Source organism: Cydia amplana, chromosome 11, assembly GCF_948474715.1.
Source record: "Cydia amplana chromosome 11, ilCydAmpl1.1, whole genome shotgun sequence".
NCBI classification, from domain to species: domain Eukaryota; kingdom Metazoa; phylum Arthropoda; class Insecta; order Lepidoptera; family Tortricidae; genus Cydia; species Cydia amplana.
The window spans coordinates 5,555,513-5,580,935 of record NC_086079.1 but is presented as its reverse complement, the minus strand read 5'-3'; the positions used below and the strand labels follow the sequence as shown (position 1 = coordinate 5,580,935).

The 25,423-nt window shown below is 36.6% G+C and overlaps 1 protein-coding gene across 1 annotated transcript in view; it reads right to left on the bottom strand.

The window, feature by feature from the left end:
* Positions 1–21,049, bottom strand: part of LOC134651903 (uncharacterized) — a 186,944-nt gene extending 165,895 nt beyond the window's left edge. Inside the window, exon 1 of the mRNA XM_063507005.1 lies at positions 20,755–21,049. Coding sequence (XP_063363075.1) covers positions 20,755–20,775 — 21 coding nt within the window. The 5' untranslated portion in view covers positions 20,776–21,049. The remainder of the gene's footprint in view (positions 1–20,754) is intronic.
* Between the last annotated feature and the right edge of the window lie 4,374 nt (positions 21,050–25,423).

Below are 25,423 nucleotides of genomic sequence, written 5' to 3'. Positions count from 1 at the left end.
GTAAGGCCAAAGAGAATAGATAGTATAGAGGGGTCCTGTCATAGTAAATTTTGTAGTCACAGTAAATGTACTGCCCTCTATCGACACACGATAAAAACTCAAAATTAAAATGTATAAAACTATCAAAAAAATTTACATATATGGATAAAAGATTTTATTATTTTTATGTCATTTCGACCCATGTTCTTTCACTGATACCCCTGATACCTATGTGTTAAAATTGTTAAATATGAAACGGGGTCGTCAACGCCATCTAGCCGACCATAGGCCAAAGGTGTGTGCGCCATCTATCCGAGAATGACTTTTTCTTGATTTCCGAGGCACGTTTTTTCCGTAGACTTCATTCATCTTACGTGGGTCATACTGAAAGTCCCTGGACTGGCCACTTAGAAAAAATAAGTTTACTCATATATCAGAATCCAGAAACTTTCTCCGAAAACTTTAAATTTTTTAAAAACTAGTTGTAAAATTTGTACGAAACTCTCGGTGGGCGAATCCAGGCCGGTTTTTTCTTTTTTTTAATTTAGGTTTCGTGATCTAAGTTTAAGTTTGCACGGTGGCAGCGAGCGCAGCGCCATAAGTGAAGTACAAATTGGGTTTTATTAACTCTAATTAATTATTTCAACCGAACTTGGATGCAACATTCATTACCGACTGAAGTCTGTTTTCTCAGCTGATCCAAGTGCATCTAACTGCAGACTACTTTCACTCGCGCGTGATGGCTCCATTCAAGCAGCACCTTCAGACTTGACTTGGCTTGATAGTGTATAATTATTTGGTGAACACTCCATATTAATGAGGTTTTTCGTGAGACACGTGATCAATGATTTATGCGGTGCTAATGTGATAAATAAAAAAAATCGTTTATTAAAAGAAAAAAGACAAAAATTGCATAACTAGCTCAGTGGTCCAACACTAGGCTAGGCCTGTGTCGCGGTGACCGCTCTACAGAATTACTACAAACATAAACTTTTGGGGTATCCTCTAAAACTAAAGTCTCTTACTTTGTATGAGATGAAAAACTATGCTAAATGAAGGCAATGTTGGATAAGTTTAACATATCACATTGTAACTGTTCTTCAATCAATTGTTAATCAAATGAATATAAAACGGCATAGAGATTATTTTTAATGTGTTAATAGCTAAGCAAATAGGTAATCCTACGATAGTTTCGCTTTTGTGAGTAACTGAAATTAACCGTCATGTGAGTCATGGCACTCGTGGTATTTCTGGAGCTCTTCAAATCTTCAAGAAATGAGCGTACTCCCATCTTAAAAGCCGGCGGTGCACTTGCAACCCCTCTGGTATTGCAGGTATCCATGAGCGACGGTAATTGCTTACCAGCAGGTAATATCTCCGCTGTTTTTTATACACGAAACTTTCAATAGGTGCACTAGCACTTATTTATACAAGGTGAAGGTGTCCCAAGAAGTAGTGATATACTGAAGCTGGGAGGTAGAGGACCTAGAGGGCTATCTGAATCACCCCCATGTACGAGGGGCGTTCAAAATATTCTCGGTATTGATATCTTACGACCTCTTCTAAAATTTCTTTCGTTACTGGCCGCTAAGGTTTATTCATTGACATTAAAAAAAAGTATAATTCGAACCGAGATAGTCTTTTGTTTTTCTGCAATTGCTGAACAAACATGAACATCCTGTGCGAATTGACAATGTTAACTAAATTAGAACATCGATGCGTGATAAAATTCTTGACAAAACAGGGTAAAAATCAAAAAACCATAAAAGAGGAAATGGATTGTGTTTACCGTGAGTCTGCTCCTTCTTTATCTACCATTCAAAAGTGGTCAAGCGAGTTTAAACGCGGAAGGGAGAGTATTGAAGATGACCCTAGACCTGGCCGGCCTGTAGTAGCTACTTCACAAGAAAATATTGATAAAGTGGAAAAACTTATATTGGAAGATGGTCGAGTGAAGGTAAAATCTATAGCACAAGTAACCAATCTCTCTATTGGTACCGTACATGATATTATACATGACCATCTTAATATGTCAAAAGTAAGTGCAAGATGGGTTCCGCGAATGCTGACTCGGCTTCAAAAAGACATGCGTGTAGCTTGTTGTTCCGATTTTATTGACCTGTGCGGTGAAAATCCTGATGAGGTGCTGCAAAGAATAGTTACTGGAGATGAAACCTGGGTTCATCATTATGACCCAGAGAGTAAACAAGAGTCCATGCAGTGGCACATTAAGGGTTCAGCTCATCCCAAGAAGTTGAAGGTCATCCCTTCAGCTGGCAAGGTCATGGCCACGATATTTTGGGATTGTGAAGGAGTATTACTAATCGATTATAAAGAAAAAGGTGTAAATATCACAGGACAGTACTACGCTAACATTCTACGTCAATTAAAGGATGTAATTAAAGAAAAGAGGCGAGGAAAGTTAACCAAAGGTATTCTGCTTCTGCATGACAACGCCCCCGTCCATACTGCTCATATTGCCAAGGCAGCTATTGTTGAACGTGGGTTTAAAACTGTTACTCACCCACCGTATAGTCCGGACTTAGCCCCCAGCGACTTCTTTTTGCTCCCCAAATTTAAAAAGGATCTGCGTGGAAATAAATTTTCTGACGATGAAGCATTGAAGGCGGCAGTGGAGGAGCATTTTTACACGAAAGATAAAAAATATTTTTACGAGGGATTAAAAAAAATAATTGATCGATCTTTTAAGTGTATGAACATAGGGGGGGAGTATATTGAAAAATAAAAATATCAAACTTTTCGTACTTGTTTGTTTTCATTCTCATACCGAGAATATTTTGAAAACCCCTCGTATGTTCCGCGATTTTTCGTATTTTCGGAGTTATGATTTTTTTTAATTTTTCACCTATCGCCGAGTACGATGAGATTTTTATTTATGGTGACGTGAATTATTGCGGTAGATGCTTGATTTTTTTTGTGTGCTAAGCTGATAGATAGGCCAATTCAGTATGGTAACATTTACTATCGTTAGATCTTTGAATGGAATAAAAAAAAATTAATGCCAAGAAAGATAAAATTACCCTTTACTTAAATCTTTACTGAAAGAAATTTTGATACAAAGCTTTTAGGTTGGCATCTTCCCGAAAATTATAAGATTGATTAACGTGTTACCGATTCAATGAATTCAAACAGCATTTCAATTAAGAACGTGTTTTGTTTTTTCTCAAAACATTTGCACACAGAATTCTCAGAAAAATAACAGGAAAACTATGAATTTTGTTACAAGTTAGGTAAATAGTTTAAAACCTTGGGCGGCCGTATGATTACTTGAGAACAGCTAGTTAGCTCTATATATCAGCAGTTTTATATTTTTTATACTAAAATATATAGGTATTATGTGAAGTAGAATAGATTTTAGAGAGATTAGATAAATACAAATGTGAGGACAATTCGAACGTGCATTTCGCTCGTACTTGTCCGTATATGTAATATATATATATATACGATATCACACTGTCTGTCTCCGACCGTCGCACAAAATGAACGGTCCAAGTTTGAAAGACCTTACACTTAGCATGTCCCAAGCTTCGGCGTAGTCACCTTAACAGTTTATCTATCTAATATCTATGCCTCCACGCACTTGTTTTCGAAAAGGTAAATTAGCAGCCCTAATAATTACACTGCGAAGTCTGTCCGCGTGTTAGTCTGTGGCCGATAATTGAATTGGCACCCGCGGCGAAGTACAAGGGCGCAGCACTGTCTGTGTCCGACCGTTGCACTAATGAACGGGTTAACTTATACTTATGTTAAGAGCCAACAGAAGTGGTCATTTCTCCATACAAACGTACTCGACTGTTTCCTCCGTGGGTTTTGAAGCTAGAGCAATGATTTTTTCAACACAGATTAATATTGTCAATATCTGTGTCGGACCGTTTTGCTTTTTTTGATATTTTTATTTTTTAAGGCGCTAGAGCCCTTCAAAAATGGCCAAAATGGCCTAATTGACTATGCCGCAATGAGAGGCGTGCTATTCAAAACTGACATCAATTAGTCAAAAAAGCAAAACGGTCCGACACAGATAATGTCATAATCATTTAGATTTCCAAATTTGGTTACGATTGGTTAAGTTTTGGAGGAGGAAACAGTCGAGTACGAAACCTCGATTTTTGATATTTTTACGCAGGATTTTTCGCCTTGTCCTTATCGCACTAGTTTTAGGAGCCGCTTCCGTTAGCGAGACGGGTATATTTACCTAAAATATTTAAATCTTAGCTCCTGTTGGCTCTTAATATTAACTCTTCGCGTGGCACCGCTATTTTACGCATAAACTACATACATAGGTACAATTAAACAGCAACATTATACTAACTCCGACCTAAATACTATAAAATAATAAAATGTGGCATCAAAGACACAATTAGTAGGTACATTACATACCTAGGGAGGTGAATTCGTGAATGCTTCAGATCGCAGGTTGTAGCCGCCGTGCAGGTCAGGAGCTCGACGACTCAAATAAAAAGCTTCGATTTAAAGTGAACTGATATAATCTTCCAAAGGTACTGGTTTACAAGGGTTCTTGCCAAAACGGTTAAATATAGAAGTGGTGGATATTGTATGGAGGCTGATGAGAGAGTGATTTGCAATATTTGATCAGTAAGTACAAAAGGTGGTTTAAATTTAGGTGCCTCTAATTGGCCGCGATACAAAGTATGTGGAGCGCTCCTATTGGTGCTTAAGAAAAAGCTTCCGAATACTAGCCGAGCCCGACGGCCGCGTTTAGCTACTGCATTAGAAATATAGGTATTGAGATTTTATACAAATATAAAGGTTGCTTTCGCAACACAGGTGTTTGTGGTCGGTTCGGGCCATAAATATGCTTTACGAATTACCGCCTGTGGTTTGTCTAAAGTTTTACGTCTTGCCTTGGCCAGGAAGTGAGGAGAAAATCCAAGTTACGGGCCTAGGGTGACGTAAAAAATTTACTCCACCTAGAGATAATTTTGCAATTGAAAACAGTCAAAAATGAAACCTAGAAATCGACGATCTATTTCTTCCCGTAAGCGATCGGAATGGAATAGCACCCCTGACGTGACGCGTTAATTTTAGCCGCGCACGCGCATCCGTTATCCGTTCGCTTCACACGTCGATGTTTTGGGAGATAACTGGCAGGAAGCGAGAATTACCATTTTTTATACAAGCATGAAAGTGGTTTGTCAACTGTGCTTGTAACACACTTTGACGTTTTAGCGTCGATCACTGGCAATTTATAAGCCTGCGACTGCTAACCGTTTGACACGAATTTATTCTTCAAATTCTTATAAAAAATAAATTGTTGGCCAAGATATGGAAAAGAGGAGAGGACGATTGCAGAAGAAGTATATAAACGGGCACAAATTCAAATGATCTGTTTCCGCTGCTGACGGTAGGTACAGTCAGCAACAAGTACCTAGTCCAAAGTATCTACCATACCATTCTCTAATGACTTAACAATACGAGATAATTATTAAATCGTCAGGTGACAAGCAAAACTCACTTATTACTAAAACATATTTAAACAAAAACCAACCCTCTTTTAGTACCTCAGATCATAGCTGAGTTTAGTACCAATATCGTTCACTATGGCTATGAACTTGTAGTGGTAATTAGTGAGTTTTGCTTGTCACCTGACGAAATATCTGTGTAGAACAATTAGACTGTTTTTGTATATGTATTTTCGAACGCAAATTGTAGAGGTACCTATGTTTCTATTTGGAAATGTATTTAAGGGAAGCAGATACTTTTGGCGCGTTGTTTCGCGCTAGGTCAGGAAATCGTATGCTTCTGCTCGTATTTGAACCTCAAGAATAATGTTTTTCGTACCAAGTTAGAAAAAAAAAACAATGTACTTGTAATGTCGTCGTAAAGCTTGCTTTTCCAATACATTCTACTCCAGATTTTCTTTGATTCCACTAACTACTAGGCAAATTAACAAGTTAGTTGTATTCTCAGGTTAATTAATCGATGACCGGGCAATTCTGGCTGCAATGTTAATCGGGCCAGCGTATAAATAGATGCGCCAGATTACATACAACTCATTGTGATGAAAGAGTCCGACAACAACACTATTAAGTGATGTAAAATACATACTAATTAGTAATTATCCATACTTTAACAACGTAATTCCTCTAACTTGATTGCCGCCTTTCAAGAGAATATCTATTGCCACAAATAATTAAATATCATCATCATCATCATCATCATCGTCGTCATCTCGCCGATGCTCAACCCTCTTCTTTATATCCTGACTCTCATTTCCAAAATTAGGGTTATTTACAAAATTGAGGCTTGAGGCTTTACTGTAATCGTCCCAGAGCGTGTCACTCGTCATTTTGTGTTCTCTGGTAAGTGGTATGCAGGCTCGACTGAAGCAGGCTTGCCCCTAGATGTGCGTGGTGCCAATGTTAATATTCATGTTGTTAACATTCATATAATTATTATTTAGTCCTCGATAACCGCTAAGAAGTCTATCCCGAAAGATGTCTTTAATATTTTATACATATACACATTCGATTAGGTGAATAGGTAAAGATATAAGATGAAATGACAGGCGTTAGGTTCGCCTCTTCAGCTGCCGTGGACTATAAAATAGATTAATTTTATGTTTTAAAATAAAACTCAAAGGAAGAATTCGTTCTTATCTTCAGTTTCCTCCTTTGAAAATACTATTAAGTTCCTTACTTCTTTCAAAGGCAAAGTAAATAGACGGTTTCCGGTTCTTAAAATGTTGAAGCCATTTCATTTCAAATTACGGAAAATCCGATACTAAAATAAATGATTACCTATAGGTATTTCCATCAGATAATAATAATACGAATATACAGAGTCATGTCAATTTCTCAATCATTAATTTCAAGAAAAAATTACAATCTATGTATTTAACACCGCTAGTTCAACAGGAGATTGGTAACATTTAACATATATAGTTGGTCAAACCAATTTGTCAGTAAATCAGAACCTAAAAAACTATAATCATCCTTTTCTTTTGGGTGCTACTAGTGTAAGACAAAGATAGTATGATTATCTCAGTCTACGTTTGAAATGAGACAGTCCTTTGACAAACTATAAAAGCCATATCCAAATATATTTGCTTTAGACAAGACCGTCAGATATCCGATAAGTATCGATAAATATTAGGCGGCGTCAAGGACGCGTCAACACAAAATGATTACTGTTTCATATCGCTATCGATAAAGATATTATAGGTATGTAAACAGCAAACTGAGGCAATGCGTTATCATGTGCATTAACTTTAAGAATAATGGGTTAATTATGTTTCAGTCTAATATATCTTAAACAAACAGAGCTGCAGAGTGTTGAAAGCAGTTTCTTACTGACATTTCGTACCACATCACTACACCTTATAAAACAAAGTCGCGTCTGTCTGTTTGTGTGTATGTATCTAGAGCAGGAATATTCCCTAAATTCCCAAATATTTGCGGGAATGGTCAATAATCTTCCTTATTTCAAGAAAATACGAGTAATTAAGAGAAAGGCCAAACCTATAATATATAGGCATTTTGGCACGTTATACACTTCAATCCAAACAAAGGATCTGCCTTGCCTTACAAATAGCACATTCCTTTGTGATCGGATTCCAAACCGTCACGTGAGACAGACCTGGTGAGACAAAGTCGTAAGCACCGATACTCTAGACTCAGTTGGGATTTTTTCGTCCTAAGGAATCGTATTGTCAGCCGAGCTCTTGATAAGGCCCTGGTGTACTGTTTAGATATGTTTGGAGATAAACTGCCTCGCTCAACAAAAGGTACGAGAAAGGTACCTAATTGTCAGATAACAAGGCATTCAAGACAAAAATGTCAATTAGGCTCAGTTATTCGGTGAGTAATTATTCATCATTATTTATTCATGAACAATATTAATGTATTTCTATTATGCATTGGGTATATTAAAATTTATTATCGACATTATGCAGAAAGAAGGTGAGTAATTAGTGGTATTTGCAAAAAGGACGAAGGAATTTTAGGCCTAAACTTGTCTGTAAGGTTGGTACAAGAAAAACCTGTAGACACAGAGTGAGCTTTAGCTATTTTAACCATTCCTAGTTAAAGTTGTAATCGTACTCTAATATGTCGTCTTATTATTTCTCTTCATCTTGTCTTACAAATTTTGATTGAGCGAGTTGCCTCTAGATCGTGTAAAGCCATTCGTTTCAAATTTCACAGATGAAATTCAATACGAGGGAAGGTGATAACGATAACGCACTACGCACATTTATATAAGTACGAGTAACGCAAATTATTCAAAAAGTTTCTAAATAATTTATCGTCTTTAACATGACTTGATCCTTTCTTAAATTTGCCTATTAATAATAATTTCTGACAATAACTAAAGTTATCTGACTAAAGTCTCGAATGCTAAGTAAGGCTTGGTAAGGCTGAAATATGGATAGATTTCCATGTATATAAATGGCAGGTGATTTCATTGATTCATGATATTGCCCCTCCTCCATATTTCAGACTTACTTCTATTGGGTAAGGTCCACTTTGTATTCATTGCAATCATCATTTATAGGTGAAAATATTGGAATAAGTTCCGTATTGTAACAGGTAAATACATTTACTTGGATACCTGGGGCCCGTTTCTCAAAAGCTTGTAACTTGTAATACAAGTGGAAGTCCGTTTCTATAGTTCGTTTTTTAGCATTAGAAAGAAGGTAAGCGATCTTGAAATGTCTTTTAATTAAAAAACTTTTCTTTTAAATCAGTAACTATGTATTACTTATGAAAGCAGAAGAATATAAATGATCGTATTAGATTCATAATTGTTACATATTTGCCATTATTTATTTTTAAAACGTGTTTTTCAATAAAAAGACACGTCAAGATTGTTTACCTTATTTCTAATGCTAAAAAAAACGAACTATGACAAAAGCCGTCAAAAAGTGACATTCGCTTGTATTACAAGTTACAAGCTTTTTTGAGAAACTGGCCCTTGCTCTGTAGATTATTCCGTCTTTCTAGAATAAGATAATCATTTCTCGTTATGTATAAATATGTATTGGACAGTAAGCGTAGAAAAGATCTAATATGCGTTTTGTTTTTGTTAATATTTTCATTTCAATTGAGTTAAGTAAATATTGAGTATAATTACGGTCTAACAGCTGCCAGGCCGCTGTTTCACCCCTGTAACAATTGTCACCGTCAAGGACAATAAAATTTGCCGTACTTTGCTGGTCTTATAAGTAAATATGTATTGATGCTTGATGCCACGCTCTCTCCTTACTTAATTAACAACCCGGAAATAGACAGGAAATTATCAGTTTCAAGTACCAGATCAAGTGCACAGGCTTGCACACCGGTTACGTGTGCGTGACGTGCACGTGCGCGTGCGGCGTTGTAGTATACAGATCCTTATGAGAGACGGCACACCGTTTGCGTGACGCGTGACGTGTGCGTGTGCGGCTCCAACATCCAATAGTGCACGTCACGCACACGCAAACCGGTGTACACAGGCCTTTTAATCAAATATCAGAGATTAAGAGTGCTGGTTAAAGGCGCCGATCTAATTAACATGAACTGAGAAAAACAGTAGAATCATTTGTGTATTCATGACAATAATCTCAATATTCTTCGCATGTTTCACAATAGCTCCCGTTACACGCATATCGTATTTCAATATGACTGCAAACCGAATTGCTTATCGATTACCACAAATATACGAGCATGACCAATCGCTGGCCGCGGCCGCGATTTAATTTACTTGTAATGGAATCGTTAACGCCATCTCCGTAGAAGGAACGACACGACATTACTAAATGGTTTTTCCTCGTAAAGAAATTTTGTACAATATTTATACGAGTCTACTCATAGTATACATGTGTAGATAATCCCTAAAATGGCAATAACATACATACTTGGAATTTAGACATATACGTATTTTTATTGAAAATAATTTTTATATAAGGGATGCGGGGTTATTTTATTTCAGTCATTTACTGTAAAGAGTATTGTAGAAATAAATAAACAATTATCCTTTATCATTGTTAAAATGGACTCCCAAAGTAACGAATATGTCTTTCTGGTCTAATGCGTGCAAAAAAACTAACTAACATCAAGCATACTTACATGCAAATCGGTAAAAATGTAACTGGTCTACAGCTACACGAAGACTCACTCCACTCGTCCCAAATGTACATGTCAAAGTTAGTAAACTGGGCAGTTAATATCCTTGTCCGAGGGAAGAACCTTGCGCGGTCCTTACATATTGCATATTTTTTGGGTCCCTCGTCTTAATAAAGAACCTTTACAAAATATTGCTTATCTTACGAAGTTTTTTTGGCGCACCGTTTTAGTAAATAAGTAACGAGTGTTCTTGTTAACCAAGGTATTGCATTTTATTTTATGGTTGAATCGCTTCGACAACGAAACGCTTTGTCTCTCTATCAGTATCACTCTTCCATATTAGTGCGACAGTGACAGTTGCGTTTCAATCGCTACGGAGCGTAAGCGATTGGCATGTTGGCTACACGGCCTGGGGGCCTATTAGCCAAGGTGACGATCGCTATCGCTTCGCCATCGAATCGCTTTGTGTCTCCCTATCACTCTTCCATATTAGTGTGACAGTGACAGTTGCGTTTCGTTCGCTACGGAGCGTTAGCTATTGGCATGTTGGCTACGGGGCCTGAACTCACTGCACCTTAATCCGACTTCATCTTAACGGTGTTTTTACAACTCTCACAAGGATCAATTTCATTTCTGGATACGCGTTATTACACCGGGAATACCGGTGCTTAAGGCTGAATTATAAATACATTTGCGCTCCGTTATGCGGGTTCGATTCCCTTATGAGTGTGTTTTGATAATCCAATTGGTTCTGGTGTGTTTACATTGGTTGCGCAAACGCAGTCGAGTCGAGTGCTTAGTTCTAGAGCGCCAGTGTAACGTGGTCTTTACGTCAAAAAATTTCTATTTTAAACCTCCTCACTCACGCTTACGTGGTCATTTAAGATTAAGAGAGAGAGTGATATGACCTCGGTCGTCAGTTTGGTTTGCGGGTAGTATAGGCGTAATCAGAGAACGCACTTATTGGCAGGGCAAAGTGCGTGGTGAGGTAAGTAAAACCGATGATGGGTTTCGAGTTTCGACTGGGCATAAAACTTTCCAGGGCTTATTGTTGTTACTCTTTGCCATTTTTTAACTGTCCAATATCATAATCATATTAACGTCTTGCCTTTGAATGATAAGGATCCTAACCGAATTTCAGTCATCTTTTTTGCAACTTTTTCCGACCGAGGATTTTTTACCCCACGATTTTTGACCACACACGTATTTTATTTTAAACATGAAAGAATCGTCATCATAACCACACGGTAAATGATTTCATGTAAGTTTTCTACTCGTACTCGCTCTTACTATAGGTAGGTTTGCAATGACATACAAGGTATTGCCAAAGCTTACCGAGAGCATCTCAGGCGAACCAGCTCAACGTAACTTAAAGAAGACCCTTAACTAACCATTTTTAGGCCTTATGCCGTTGTAATAAGGTATTAGTCATCGCCCGTACTGAGCTCGAGCTCATTTTATAAGTTTACAGTCGAATGTTTTGTGAATTAGATAAGTACTTCAATTCAAGTTTGCGTTCGCTTCATTAGGTATGATATCGTTGGAGAATAAACGTAGTTAGAAACCGTTTAAGGCAAATACTTGCAAGAATACAGACTGAATCTTAGTTTGGATGCTTATCAGTACTATTTGCATATAGGTACATATGTAATATAGAGTTATGGTGCAAAAGTTTAGTTTAGTTAAGTTTAAATAACTACGTTGAATTTGTAAAGGACTATTACGTACCTACCTAGCTAAATATAGAACATAAATACCTACAATTTCGACTTTTGTATTTATACGCAATGGGTCTTTTCAGGAACATGTGTACGGAAATCGAAATACAGGTTACCTGTAAAAAACGTTTCTAAGGATAAGATTATACAAAAAAAACGTAAATATTATTGAAAATTCCGAATAGAAGCAAATACGCCCGGAATATCAATAAAAAGTTACGCCAACAAAAAATCTCGATCCGTCGTACGCCACGGGCCTTGAGACGTTACGACGGACAAAAAACTATTGTTAGGTTTGCTTTGAACTCATTACTAGAGTGGGGCCCTGACACGTATTATTTATTTGAAACTTTAAACATATTGTGATATGTGTCATATTTGATTGCATCTTCCTCACATTAAACTAAGGTGTACGGAACTGGTTGTACTTTGACCATACGTATTTTATAATAATTGTAACGCAAGATTAAACTGTTTGAAATTTAAGTCTGAAAATTTATTGAAATTCATTTTTTTTTAAAGCAGACAGGCAGGCATTTGTAATAAATGATAATGCCTGTATCCAGAGCATCTTCAACAGGTTTTGAGTGATAAGTTATTAATCAATCAATCAATCAATCAATCAACATTTATTCAGCAAATAGGCCACAAGGGCACTTTTACACGTCAACATGGAATTTACATACAGCAAAAAAAAACACATCTACAATTATAAAATACAACTTTCTAAGCCGCAAATATAAAATCAAACTAAAGTATTACATAGAGATGTATAAAGTCTCTAAATGTCGAATTACAAAAAAAAAACGCTATAACAATAGTATTGAAAAAAAAAAGAACACAAAGATACAAAACTATAATCTAAAATTATTTAGAGATGTAAATGTCTCTAAGTGTCATCATAACTAAAAGATTACAAATATATAGTAGTTAATCAAATTATCCTTAGAGATGTATAGGGTCTCCAAGAGTCAAAATCCTGTATACCTAATTAAAACATTCATTAAGTAAGAAAATGACAATAAAAATAAAATAGCATACGAGAACCGAATGATGTGTGTCTGTGTCCATGTAATTATCCTCAAAAATAGAGTAACTAAATATAATAGCTCGTGATAGCTTAAATAGACCAGTCTCCACAAACAGCACCCGTTCACGAGTATGACGCGTATCTCAGCCATCGCCTCTCTCAACCTTCATTCGGGAAAGTGGCGACCCGATCAACAACGCCACCGTAAGCAAAGACTTTTAAGCGAGCATGACATATTCAAGCTGCCGGGCCATATTAATATTTAAATTGTAATAACGTATAACTGTGAGACACAACATTTTGTTCTTGTATGTTACATAAAAAAACGGTAAATCTTCACATAATTACCAAGCTAAATGCCCTATATTGACTTAGAGATGTATAGGTCTCTAAGTGTCGGAATCATTAAAAATATAAGTATGCACAAATAAAATAAAAATAAAATTAAAACTAAAACTTAGAGATGTATAAGGTCTCCAAGTGTCAAAAATTTAAATTAAATTAAGCAATATAAACAATATAATTAATCGAGAACATGATGGTCTCATGTGTCAATTCTACTGGACACTAGCATGATTAATTTACAATGAAAAGAAAAAAAAGAAAAACAATACATATTTATTTAACTCTTATTATACTATCGAAATCAAGCTGCCGGCTTAAAGGCATCTCTATCATCTATAAAATCATTTACAGTGTAGTACGCCTTACTCAACAAGGAGCGCTTAATGTGTGACTTAAATTTGTTAAGTGGTAAATTCGCTATATCAGTGGGAACTTTGTTATAAAAACGTGTACAGTTCCCGACGAAAGACGTACTAACCTTACGGAGGCGGTGGGCGGGCACAGCAAGTTTATGTTTGTTTCTAGTGTTATAGTTATGGGTCAATTTCTGAACACGATTTTTTTTCTGTCCGTGATGAAAATCGCGGGTTAGCATCAGATAATACTTACCATTTTTTTTTTACATAAAGAAGTCACACTTTCACACCGAGTTCCATATGAATTCACTGATTAATGGGTTTTTAGAGTACACTTAAAAATACCTAAAGGCTCAAATTACTGCTCCCGTGCCCTGTCCGGAATCTACTTTTGAGCATAATGAAAAATCCTACGAAAAATTCTACATTAGTATCACTAATTTAGTGTCAAATACTTAAACTAGATGATATTTACTATCACTGAGCACATACACTATTAACTTCATTGTGGTAAATATGTACGATGTGAGTATGAATAAAGATGTGTATAGTTATGATATGTGTATACATAGTATCAGTATGGTATGGGTATGATTACCTGAAAAGAAGGACAGCCTACAAAAAGAGATGGGATCGTATCAAAAACATTACATGTAAAAAGATGCAAGTCTCGCAACGTTACAAAAAAGTTTTGAGATGTAATGGGAAACCAAGTCGGTTATTTTAGTCAGTGCCAGGGGGTATTAAAATCGTAATACTATTAGATACCTTATTAGGGGTCCGTAGCCAAATGGCAAAAAACGGAATCCTTATGGATTCGTCATGTCTGTCTGTCTGTGATAGTCTTACCCCACCTTACCTCATATGTGGTCAAACAATTTTTTGTGTTATGAATTTATGAAGGCAGCATATTCGATTTCTTCAGATTAACTTACACAATAACTTCTTCTCACTGTGCACCTATTTACTTATTTCTTAGTATCATTTCCTATACGGCCATATACCAGATCATACACCTTGTACCTATTTACATGCAGATACATAATGACACTTTTTAATTTAATGAATAGTTTTGTATGTATGTATGTATGTATGTAAGTAGGTATTGTTTTGAAATATGTACATTTTACTAAGAAAGAGAGATTAGTTGCCATTAAAATCAAGGAAACGATTAGTCAAATACGTAGTTTTTAGTGTATCATACTTTCGTAGATTAGTCGTCCGAAACTAAAATTAAAGAAGGTAAATATGTTCGATGCCGCTTCAGTATGGTTAAAGTATATTATTGTAGATTAAAATATACATAAATAATAGTTTTAACTACCAAAATAAGTTAAGAAAACAATTCCTGTGCCATGTTCTAATTTCCGTGCTAGTAAAATCTAATTCCCATGGACACACTAATTCCCGTGCCCTGACCAAAATTTTAAATTGAAATAACTTTTATAGTTTTATGAATATTTTTACCCCATAAGAAAATTAATGTTTATTATATTTTTGATCAAATTATCAGCATATTTTTTTTTGTGTAATGTTAGTATTTCAAAATTCCATGGGAATTAGACAAAAATGCTCGTTTGGTGAAATTGACCCTTATGGATATCACTGTTAAGCTTGAATTCATGGACGTTTTTCCGAACATACATAATATTCTCAAGTATGTATTGAGATGCAAGGGTAAGAATGTTCACTTCTTTGAATTTCTCTCTCAGGGATGCTCGAGCGCCCAGTCCATAGATAGAACGTACAGCTCGTTTTTGCAGCACAAATATTGTCTGAATGTCTGCCGCTCTTCCCCACAACAGAATTACATACGACATAACACTGTGGAAGTAGCTAAAGTATACCAGCCTGGCCGTCTCTACGTTTGTCAGCTGTCTGATTCGCCTCACTGCATAGGCAGCAGAACTAAGTTTGCCGGCTAGAGTGGCTATATGTGTATTGTGCTTGTCTATAGTTTGTCAAAGGACTGTCTCATTATTAGTACTAGCACCCAAAAAAAGAAGTTTTCTTCGTTCTTATTTACTGAAAAATTTGGTTTGACCAACTATAATTTCTTCTTAAATTAATTGACATTCGTTTGTTTTTAAATTGTTTTGCTTTTGGATTTGGGAAGAAGAAATATGAAAGAAGTTACATCGTTTTCCGTAATACCGTGATCGAAGAAATACACAAACTATTTCAAATATTTGTATGTAAAATGTTAGTTTAATTAAACACAAGAATTGCTCGTTTAAAGGTATTAGATTAATTATGTAATGACATAGTATAGCCATGTAACCAATGAAAACGTATACTTATATCTTTAAGTATTGCTAAGTTTATCACGTAAACTTCAGTAATAAGTACGATTATATAGGCATTAAGGAAGGAATTAAAGATTGAACGTAAGAAAGTTGATTAACTTTTAACGTATGTGTATTGTATATTAAGTCGAACAACAATGTTTTCGGTGTCTTTGTAATCAGTACATAGTTCTTGATAAAATTGTAGTAAAATATTGTTTTAATCACAAATTTTGAAAATTGGTACAGGTATACCTTGTGGTGTCCAGATATTACCAAATTTTAATTACTCTAAATTATTAGTTGCCAAAGAATACAAAAACCATAACAAAACATGACAAATGTAACAATTATAAAAAAAACGTGACAAACTTGTATTTTGGCAATTACTTATTTCGACAATTATTATTTCACAATTTTTATTGATTTAATATAAATACTTTAAATAATTCCAAATTTAGTAATGTCAAATATTACAGAACAAACTATGTCAAAAATTATTATCTTTATGGTGGTATAACTGGTATATACCACATTAATTGTTACATTTGTCATGTTTTGTAATGGTTTTTGTATTCTTTGGCAACTAATAATTTAGATTAATTGAAATCTGGTAAAATAAATGTTGCCAAAGTAAGGAAATGTCAAAATATGTTTTTCCATATCGTTCTCTTGGGAAATATTTATATGCGACTTGTTTAGTTGGGCAATGATTAGTTGGCTTTTATATTTTTAGGATACATTGTTTGGGATATGAAAATCTGGCAAAAAATTTTTGGTAATCCATTAGTAACCCGTTTTGGATAGACATAATTTGTCAAGTAGTGGTTTTGCAATAGGTACATTTATTTGAACAAACATTTTTGTTAAGTAAATATATTTTTGGATAAAATAATTTTGTCCAGTGATTTATTTGACACAAAATAAATTTGAGCGAACATTTATAGTCCATGTAAAACATCTGGGAAAAAAACAGTTGGTCTTATAAAAGTTGCAAAGTAACAGTTTGGGAAATTATCATTTGCCAGATTTTAAGTTTGTCAAATGTTTATATGGGAAAGATTGAGTTGACAAACGTGCAGTTGGTAAAATTTGGTTGGGAAACGAAAGGCCAAAAAAGTTTCGGTACTTTAAAAGGATCCCCTAAATGGTATAGGTATGGTATATCATAGTTTTCAAACGTCTATAAAAAGTAATATGTATAAGTAATGTTTATGAGATGGCTTGAAGCATAAGTCAGATTGATAGGATAAGTAGCTTAGCTGTTGTTATCTTAAAAAATATAGTTACACATCCTATTAAAGTTTCTAAGATTATAGCAGATTAAACGCTGATTGGAATTTCTTTTTATTTTATACTCGTGGTGAGCTGGTGAGTTATTGACCTATACATAAGTAGGTACTATAGGTAGCACAGGGTACTATAAGTTGCAACAAGTACTTTATTTATTATAAGTGTATTACCTAGCACAAGGTGGATTGATGGCTCTCCGTTTTTGTTTAAATAATTGTCATTCACAACGAAACGGGTTACGTGGCTGTCGCGCGTTCGAATCTCGCTAAAACAGTTTTTTTACTTAAAATTTGTAATTTCGTTGGCAGACGGCTCAAAAGTACTCAAAACAAAACTAATTTCCATTTGTTTTATAACCAGATGTTTATATGAGACAGAAACGGCGGACGTAATGGGTAGTAGTCATAGCATGGGAACGGCCTTGCACCTGAATAGTGTTCATTCAAACAATTACATACTCGTTACGGAGTTACGGGGCCAGAACCAGGGCTATAAGCAAGTTCGTCGGTTGCGGGCATTTTTCTCTCTCTCTCTAATTACGTCTTAATGTGAGTAAAAGAGAAAGATCCCCGCAATTTGCGAATTTCAGTTTTCGCGGTTGCCCCCCAGACGTCCGTGGGCTGTGTTATATAACTATTCATAATACGGACATAGGTAAATCTAACTAAAGAAATGTATTGTCAAAATTGTTAAGCCACAGTCGAGGTCCAAATTATCTACATTCTAACGCGCCAAAAACTAAAATTCCTCATTGATTAAACTATAAACCACCGTCTCTGCAACATCTACCAATAAATTAGGCAGCTATAGAAAAAATTGGTTCCCAAATTTAATATCCACCTACCTCTTGTATTTGTAATAAGCAGGGATGTTGCGGATGCCGATTTTTTGACATCCGCGGATGCGGATTTTTAAAGGCTCACATCCGCGGATGCGGATGTCAAGACAAGATACTACCATAAAAAACGTCAAATATTACATTTTAGTAATTTTTATTTCAAAAAACCGGCCAAGTGCGAGTCGGACTCGCGTTCCAAGGGTTCCGTACATTAAGTCCCACTCACGCTTGACTGCTCATTTCTAATAGGTTTATTTGGTTAACGACTAAATTACCTACCAGTCTAGCACTTACGCCGATGCTAAGAGGTCCACATCCGCATCCGCATTAAATCCGCATCGATTTTATGCGGATGCGGATGTGGATGTTGAAAATAATGCGGAAGTTCCGCGGTTGCGGATGCGGATGCGGATATTCGCAACATCCCTGGTAATAAGCATTTCACATGGTATACCTAAGTACAGTCAGCTGCAAAGATAACACAACATCTATGCAGGGGGTCACCCCCCTGCATAAATAGATGTTGGTTTGCAGGGAGGTCAACTGTCTCTGGGCGTTTTTTTTTTGTTGTCCCCAGCACTCTTTTTTCAAATTTGGGATTTTTTATGTTATTTCTACTCAGAATCACGAGCTCTTTCTATCCTAATAGGAGAAAAAAAGTGTCATAAGGTTTTTATTTCCATTACGTCACCATTTTTCATAGACTTTGTATGGCGGTCGCGCAATGGAAATATCGAAAAATGTATGGAAATTTTGGGACACTTTTTTTCTCCTATTAGGATAGACAGAGCTCGTGATTCTGAGTAGATATAACATAAAAAATCCCAAATTTGAAAAAAAAAGTGTAGGGGACAACAAAAAAAAACGCCCCTCTACAGCTAACTGTACCAAGGTAATAAGCAGGCTTCCATAGTAATTAAGACGATGGTAGTAGGTAGTTTCCCACTTTCAAGTGTTGTTCCAACTTATTGCCTGCTATTATGCACGTACGTCCGTAATATGTGCCTCGCCTATGCAATTTAGTGCATTAAGCACCTGTATTATTAAACAAGGTTTCATATTTCTAAAGCTAGGTAGGTATAGGTATATAGGTAGGTATAGGTGTCTAAAAAGTTTGCGGATCCGGTTAAGGAACAGGTAGATGTTAAGGAAGACATGAGTGGTATTATGGAAGACATGCCTAGATACAGTAAGTACCTAGCTACCTACCTACTTTAGACACATTATTATTATATGTACATACCTATGTATTTTGTATATATGTCACAGAATAAGTAATACATAGTATTATGATATGTACCTATTAAAATGACATTTGGTTGGATTAGGTATTTTGAACTCGGTAGATAAGGTAAGTAGAACCTATATCTCAAACTGAAATAAATATGTAGGTACCCATCGGCCCGATTCGAACAATGCTCATAAGACGTCACAGCGGTACGATACCGATCTGTCAGTGTCAAAAGTGACATTTCTTCAACCAAAAAAGCGGCCAAGTGCGAGTCGGACTCGCCCATGAAGGGTTCCGTATTTAGGGGATTTATGACGTATTAAAAAAAACCGGCCAAGTGCGAGTCGGACTCGCGCACGGACGGTTCCGCACCATCAACAAAAAATAGAGCAAAACAAGCAAAAAACGGTCACCCATCCAAGTACTGACCCCGCCCGACGTTGCTTAACTTCGGTCAAAAATCACGTTTGTTGTATGGGAGCCCCACTTAAATCTTTATTTTATTCTGTTTTTAGTATTTGTTGTTATAGCGGCAACAGAAATACATCATCTGTGAAAATTTCAACTGTCTAGCTATCACGGTTCGTGAGATATAGCCTGGTGACAGACAGACGGACGGACGGACGGACGGACGGACAGCGGAGTCTTAGTAATAGGGTCCCGTTTTTACCCTTTGGGTACGGAACCCTAAAAACTACTTACTAGATCTCGTTCAAACCAATTTTCGGTGGAAGTTTGTATGGTAATGTACATCATATATTTTTTTAGTTTTATCATTCTCTTATTTTAGAAGTTACAGAGGGCCGGACACACATTTTACCACTTTGGAAGTGTCTCTCGCGCAAACTATTCAGTTTAGAATAAAATGATATTAGAAACCTTAATATCATTGAAGACCTATCCATAGATACCCCACACTTATGGGTTATGGGTTTGATGAAAAAAAAATTTTTTGAGTTTCAGTTCTAAGTATGGGGAACCCCCAAAATGTATTTTTTTTTTCTTATTTTTGTGTGAAAATCTTAATGCGGTTCACAGAATACATCTACTTACCAAGTTTTAACAGTATAGTTCTTATAGTTAAGGAAAAAAGTGACTGTGACATACGGACGGACAGACGGGCGGACAGACAGACAGACATGACGAATCCATAAGGGTTCCGTTTTTTGCCATTTGGCTACGGAACCCTAAAAACGTCACTTTTGGCAAGTTTTGACACTGACAGATCGGTATCGTACCGCTGTTACTTCTTATAAGCATTATTCGAATCGGGCCGGCAATGTTTATATCCTAATGTTTGACTTACCTAACTAACAAAAACCTAGCACTCGATTTACCGGGACACATTAAAACTTATAGGTACTTATTTAAAAACGGTTAAATTAACATCCATCTTTCTGCAGTTAGTTAAAAAACTAGAATGCATATCAGAAAATTTACATACGGTAATTTACAGTAATTTACCTAGCCTGGTGCTTAAGAAAACAGTAGGTAAGTAATTACCTACAGCAATTAGACATGCATTTTAAAAGTAACCTTCATACTTTGTTTACTTAGGTATTCTAACATGCCGATAAGTATTGTTTTAGCCACATACCATCATCATAGACGTATGCATCGTATCTCAGCACCACAGCATCCTCGGGAACAACCCAACACCTCCAGCGGCTTACATCACTCACGTCAATCAACACAAGGTTGCACCACACTCTAATTAAAACAATAAACCAACCAAAACAAACAAGATAACTTATAAAAACCAATCACGAACGTTGCCACATTTGTGCGTTCCACACGTGTTTGAATATTCGCGTTCCGTTATCAAAATATGTACGATAAAGTTTGTCAATATACGTTTCTTTGAAAAGTCGTTGACGCGTCCGTTCGCCGCTGCGATACTACACTAACTGAGGTATTACGATACGCAGTGTTGCCAACTCGGATTTTGAAAAAATGCTAGACTAATGATATGCCAAATGCTAAAATTTCACTTGAAAAGGGCACTTATAAATAATATAGTGCCTAAAAATATGCAGTAAAATACACCGTTGTTTGTTATTTATAGTCTGTTAAGCCATTTCCGTTGGTAGAAAAAAAGCGGCAAATTTAAAAATGTAGGCGCGAAGGGCAATCGACCGATGGAAAATTTTAATTTCTTATAGCCCGTCAACGTCCATCCGCCCATGCACTACCACAAGTCAAAATTAATATGAAAATATGAACCACATAAGGCGATGGCGCATGTTTTTACTGCCAAATTGGTGCAAACTTGGCTTCGACCAAATATGCTAAAAAATAGGCCAGATGCTAAATGGAAAATCTTGATGCCAAAGCGAGTGAAAATATGCCAGATCTGGCATCAATTATGCCAAGTTGGCAACACTGGATACGATACGCACACCGCACAGTGCGTCGAGCAGAAACAGAAACATAAACCAGTACGATAAAAAGAGACGATTATATTATTACTTGATCCGTCTGCGAGGCTGCATTCATTGCACTTGGAAATTAATACGACAGGGTTCTTTCTAAGTTATAGAACTAGTAGTTAGTAGAGTTTACGTTGTGGTTGCGACCCTGTCGCTTTACGGTCGGGTGTATTTTGGGAGATTACAGTTTATCAAGCCGGCCGGTTATTTTGAAAGATCCGCGTGCCTCAATTAATTATAAACGGGATTTATTGATAATGGCGTAAAGTGTGGCAGCTCGCGGTTTTTGGTGGTTAGGTTAGGTCCAGTCGAGAGCTTACTGGTGTTAAGAGCTAGACATACGTAGGTAAGTACAGAAAAAAAAAGCTATGGAGGTCCTGTCCCTGACTGGGTGCCGGTCTTTCCCCTTCTTTGGTCGCTTCGGGACGTCAATAAAAAATAGCTGAGCTCTCGGGCAATAATGCCATGACTAAAAATGCCACGCAGACAAACAACCGATATCGATAACAATTGAGTCGATATTTAATTAATCAATGTTCATTACGGTCACAAGCAGATGGACTAGATTTATTTCTTTGACTGTAGTAAAGCTCAAAATTAAGATACCTATACTATTACAATGACAAAACATTCATAAAGCATAATCTGCATAACCGATACTTATTTATTGTACAGTCGCCATCAGATATAACGGAGCGGCCAAGTTGTTCACAATATCTGAACAAGCACTCTAACGCCTTGACACTAGAGGCGTGCTCAGATATTTGTGAGCACCTTGGCTGCCCCGATATATATCAGCTGCGACTGTACGAGTCTACAACTTAACACCTTTTATACACTTTTGTAATAAATGGCGCAGATGTCTTTTGAAAAATAGGGCTATTCTTCTATTCATTAAATGCAAATAGGCAATGTATCTAGCCAACCCTTTTAATGCTCAGCTGTTCAATCTCAATCCGGTTCGCAGGACCAGAATAATTTGTATAAAATATTCTTACCTTATTTATTACAGACTTGAATTTAATATAAACTTGGAGGGCACGAGAAACATAAATGTAAAATAAAAAAACTGTCTTAAACAGTGGATATTATGACAATGTTTCATTTATAATATATACGTTATTAACGAAGATGTTATAATTATGATCGACTGTACATTACTCGTATAATATATAGGTAGATACAGCTTATACAACTTACCTTACTTAATATAGGTATGTTGTAAAAAGCGGCCATATCACCGACCCCACCGACTCACAATTTTTTTTTTTTAATTTTTAATGTGCCCATCTACTAATAAGCAAGGAAAATTTCGCTATATCCTAGCCCTATCGAAAATAGTACCGAATTTCTTTCACCTGTAAAATAATTGGGCCAAAATTGCACGAAATAAGAATAACCGAGGTCACATCAGCCATGCTTACCCAACCAATTGTATCGTCTTCATTATTTTTAAACCTGAACCTTTGCCTCTTAGAAATGAGGTTTATTTTGCAGTGGCATCAATTTTCGAGATACGAGGTTAGGAAATTAAAGGCAATAATCCCGAGCCGGGCCCACCGATTTATTCCACTTTGCCACGCGACAAAAAGCATTAATTTTCTACACGTAATTTAACACATAACCTCACATCCTGTGTGTTTTTCTTTTTATGTAATAAGCGCAAAACCTACACAAAGGCTTTGCTGAATCTATACTTTCGCTGTTTAAATAACCTACATGGTAATTGAGACTAATGAACGCTTGAATGACAGCTAACTGATATGATTCTAATATGATTCAAATATCGGTTTGATGTCAGGTGCACGTTCGAATTGGCCTGAATGTCGAGTTACAGGCTAACTTATACAAAGGCGGTGTCAAAACAAGCTAAAATCCACTCTCATCTTCAAAGGTATCGGATACAAACAGATACCAGCGCAAGTAGGACGAAACAAAAGCCGAGCGACGAGCAAACCCGACCCGACCGAAAATAACCGCGTTTCGTAACGAAACGTAAATATTTTAACTTTTTCACGGCCGGCCCGTAATGACCGGAGCCCTGGTCTGAGCCGTATTTACACTACAGTGCTGATGGGAGAACTCAAGGTCTCCAGGCTTAACACTCTTAGGGCCACTAGCACCATTCACTAACCCGGGGTTAACCGGTTAAACCTGAAACCAATGGTTACCAGTACACTTTGACACTGGGTTAACGGTACCAGTACACTTTGACACTAGGTTAACTGGGTCCCGTGTTAGTGGGATGGTGCAAGTGACAGTTAGCAGCGTCTGTCTAATCGATGGCTTATTTTCTCAACTCACAAAAAGGTCTTGAACCAAGGAATATGATTTGTTTTAAGATCTTTTCGAATTTCGATTAAGGGAAGTCGGAAATGTCTTCGTCCAAGAAATAAAATGTCTATAGATCTTGGGCTATTTAGGAACGCCTTTTCTTTAAAACTTACAAGATAAGGTGACGAAGACAATACTAAAATTTTCTTTATCAACGCCCGACGGAGAACGCAATTTTACATGTGACAAGCATAATTAATTATATAATAAATTATACTATTTAAGCCACAGACCACAGCGACGCTTCGACTCAAATTAGATCAGTATTTCTAATAAAAGCTTACAGTAAAAACAAGAGAAGAAAGACCGTATACCGTGTATCGACTCTTTGTCAATCGGCAGTGTTCCTAAACTCGCAGATTCCCAAATTTCCCAATATTCCCACAAAAACAAAATACTTGATAAAGCAACACACACAGCATAAAATTTGGGTAAACGTACCGACGCGGGGAAATTGAATCACCCAAGTAGCGTATTTAGAGTTGTACAATATGATAGGAGTTTGATTTTGAGGCCAACCCACTGTGCTCTACAAACTGCTACAAGTCTAACTGGGTGTCAATACGGGACAATTTTACGCACAATCTGATTAGGTTGTCAATTTAATTGAAATCAAATAGGTACTGAGCACGACGCGCCGGTATCGAAGTCAAATTGGGATGATATTGTAACAATCTGGATTCGCTTCCGTAGCCAAACGTGGCTCGTTTAAATTCCGAATACGACGGTTAGTTATGACACCTTCGCAGCTAGTAGCATATCAAACGCGTATATCGAGGAGAACGAGATACGAAATGTATGGACACACATGTTAGAAAGTAATAAAAAATATGTAAGTACTTATATACAATCAAGTTTTCAGCAAGCGTACAAATCGTACAATCCGCCTGACTGCCAGCTTGGAAGTTCAAGTCCGAAATTCCAAAATCGTCTATCTGATCTGCAAATCTAGAGTCCGTCGAACACTTGTACCGACTGGGCAATCTGGGCATTGACAATGTAATGTTATTATTAATGGGATTAGGTACGGACTTGGGACAGATTCCTTCGCTCTCTTGCATACTTACTTAAAGTAGGTCACAGAGGCAAAGATAAACAAATTCTAATTTTCCAAGTTTGTTTTAGATTAGAGCCTCTGTACATGACCAGCCAGACACGATAATTTTAGGAAGGTACATTCGTAGGTACACGTGTCTGCTATGTGGATAAATTTATGTGTACCGCACCGCACTCAAAACCCGCAATGCATTGGCAGTTTTCTGGCAACCTTGTAACTCCGCGCTTTTAGATTATTAACCATCCCAACCCTACTGTCAACGTTCAACAGTGACACATGGGGTGTTGTTTATCATAGTATAAATGTCCCACAGATGGATCCATGTGGCAAATTTAACACAATGGCCACAATGCCCTTACGCCCTGCCCTAAGGGACGTATGACGTCAACTCAGTAGGGACTGAATTGACATTACTTATAATGGTCCCGAAATTATAACTAAAAAAT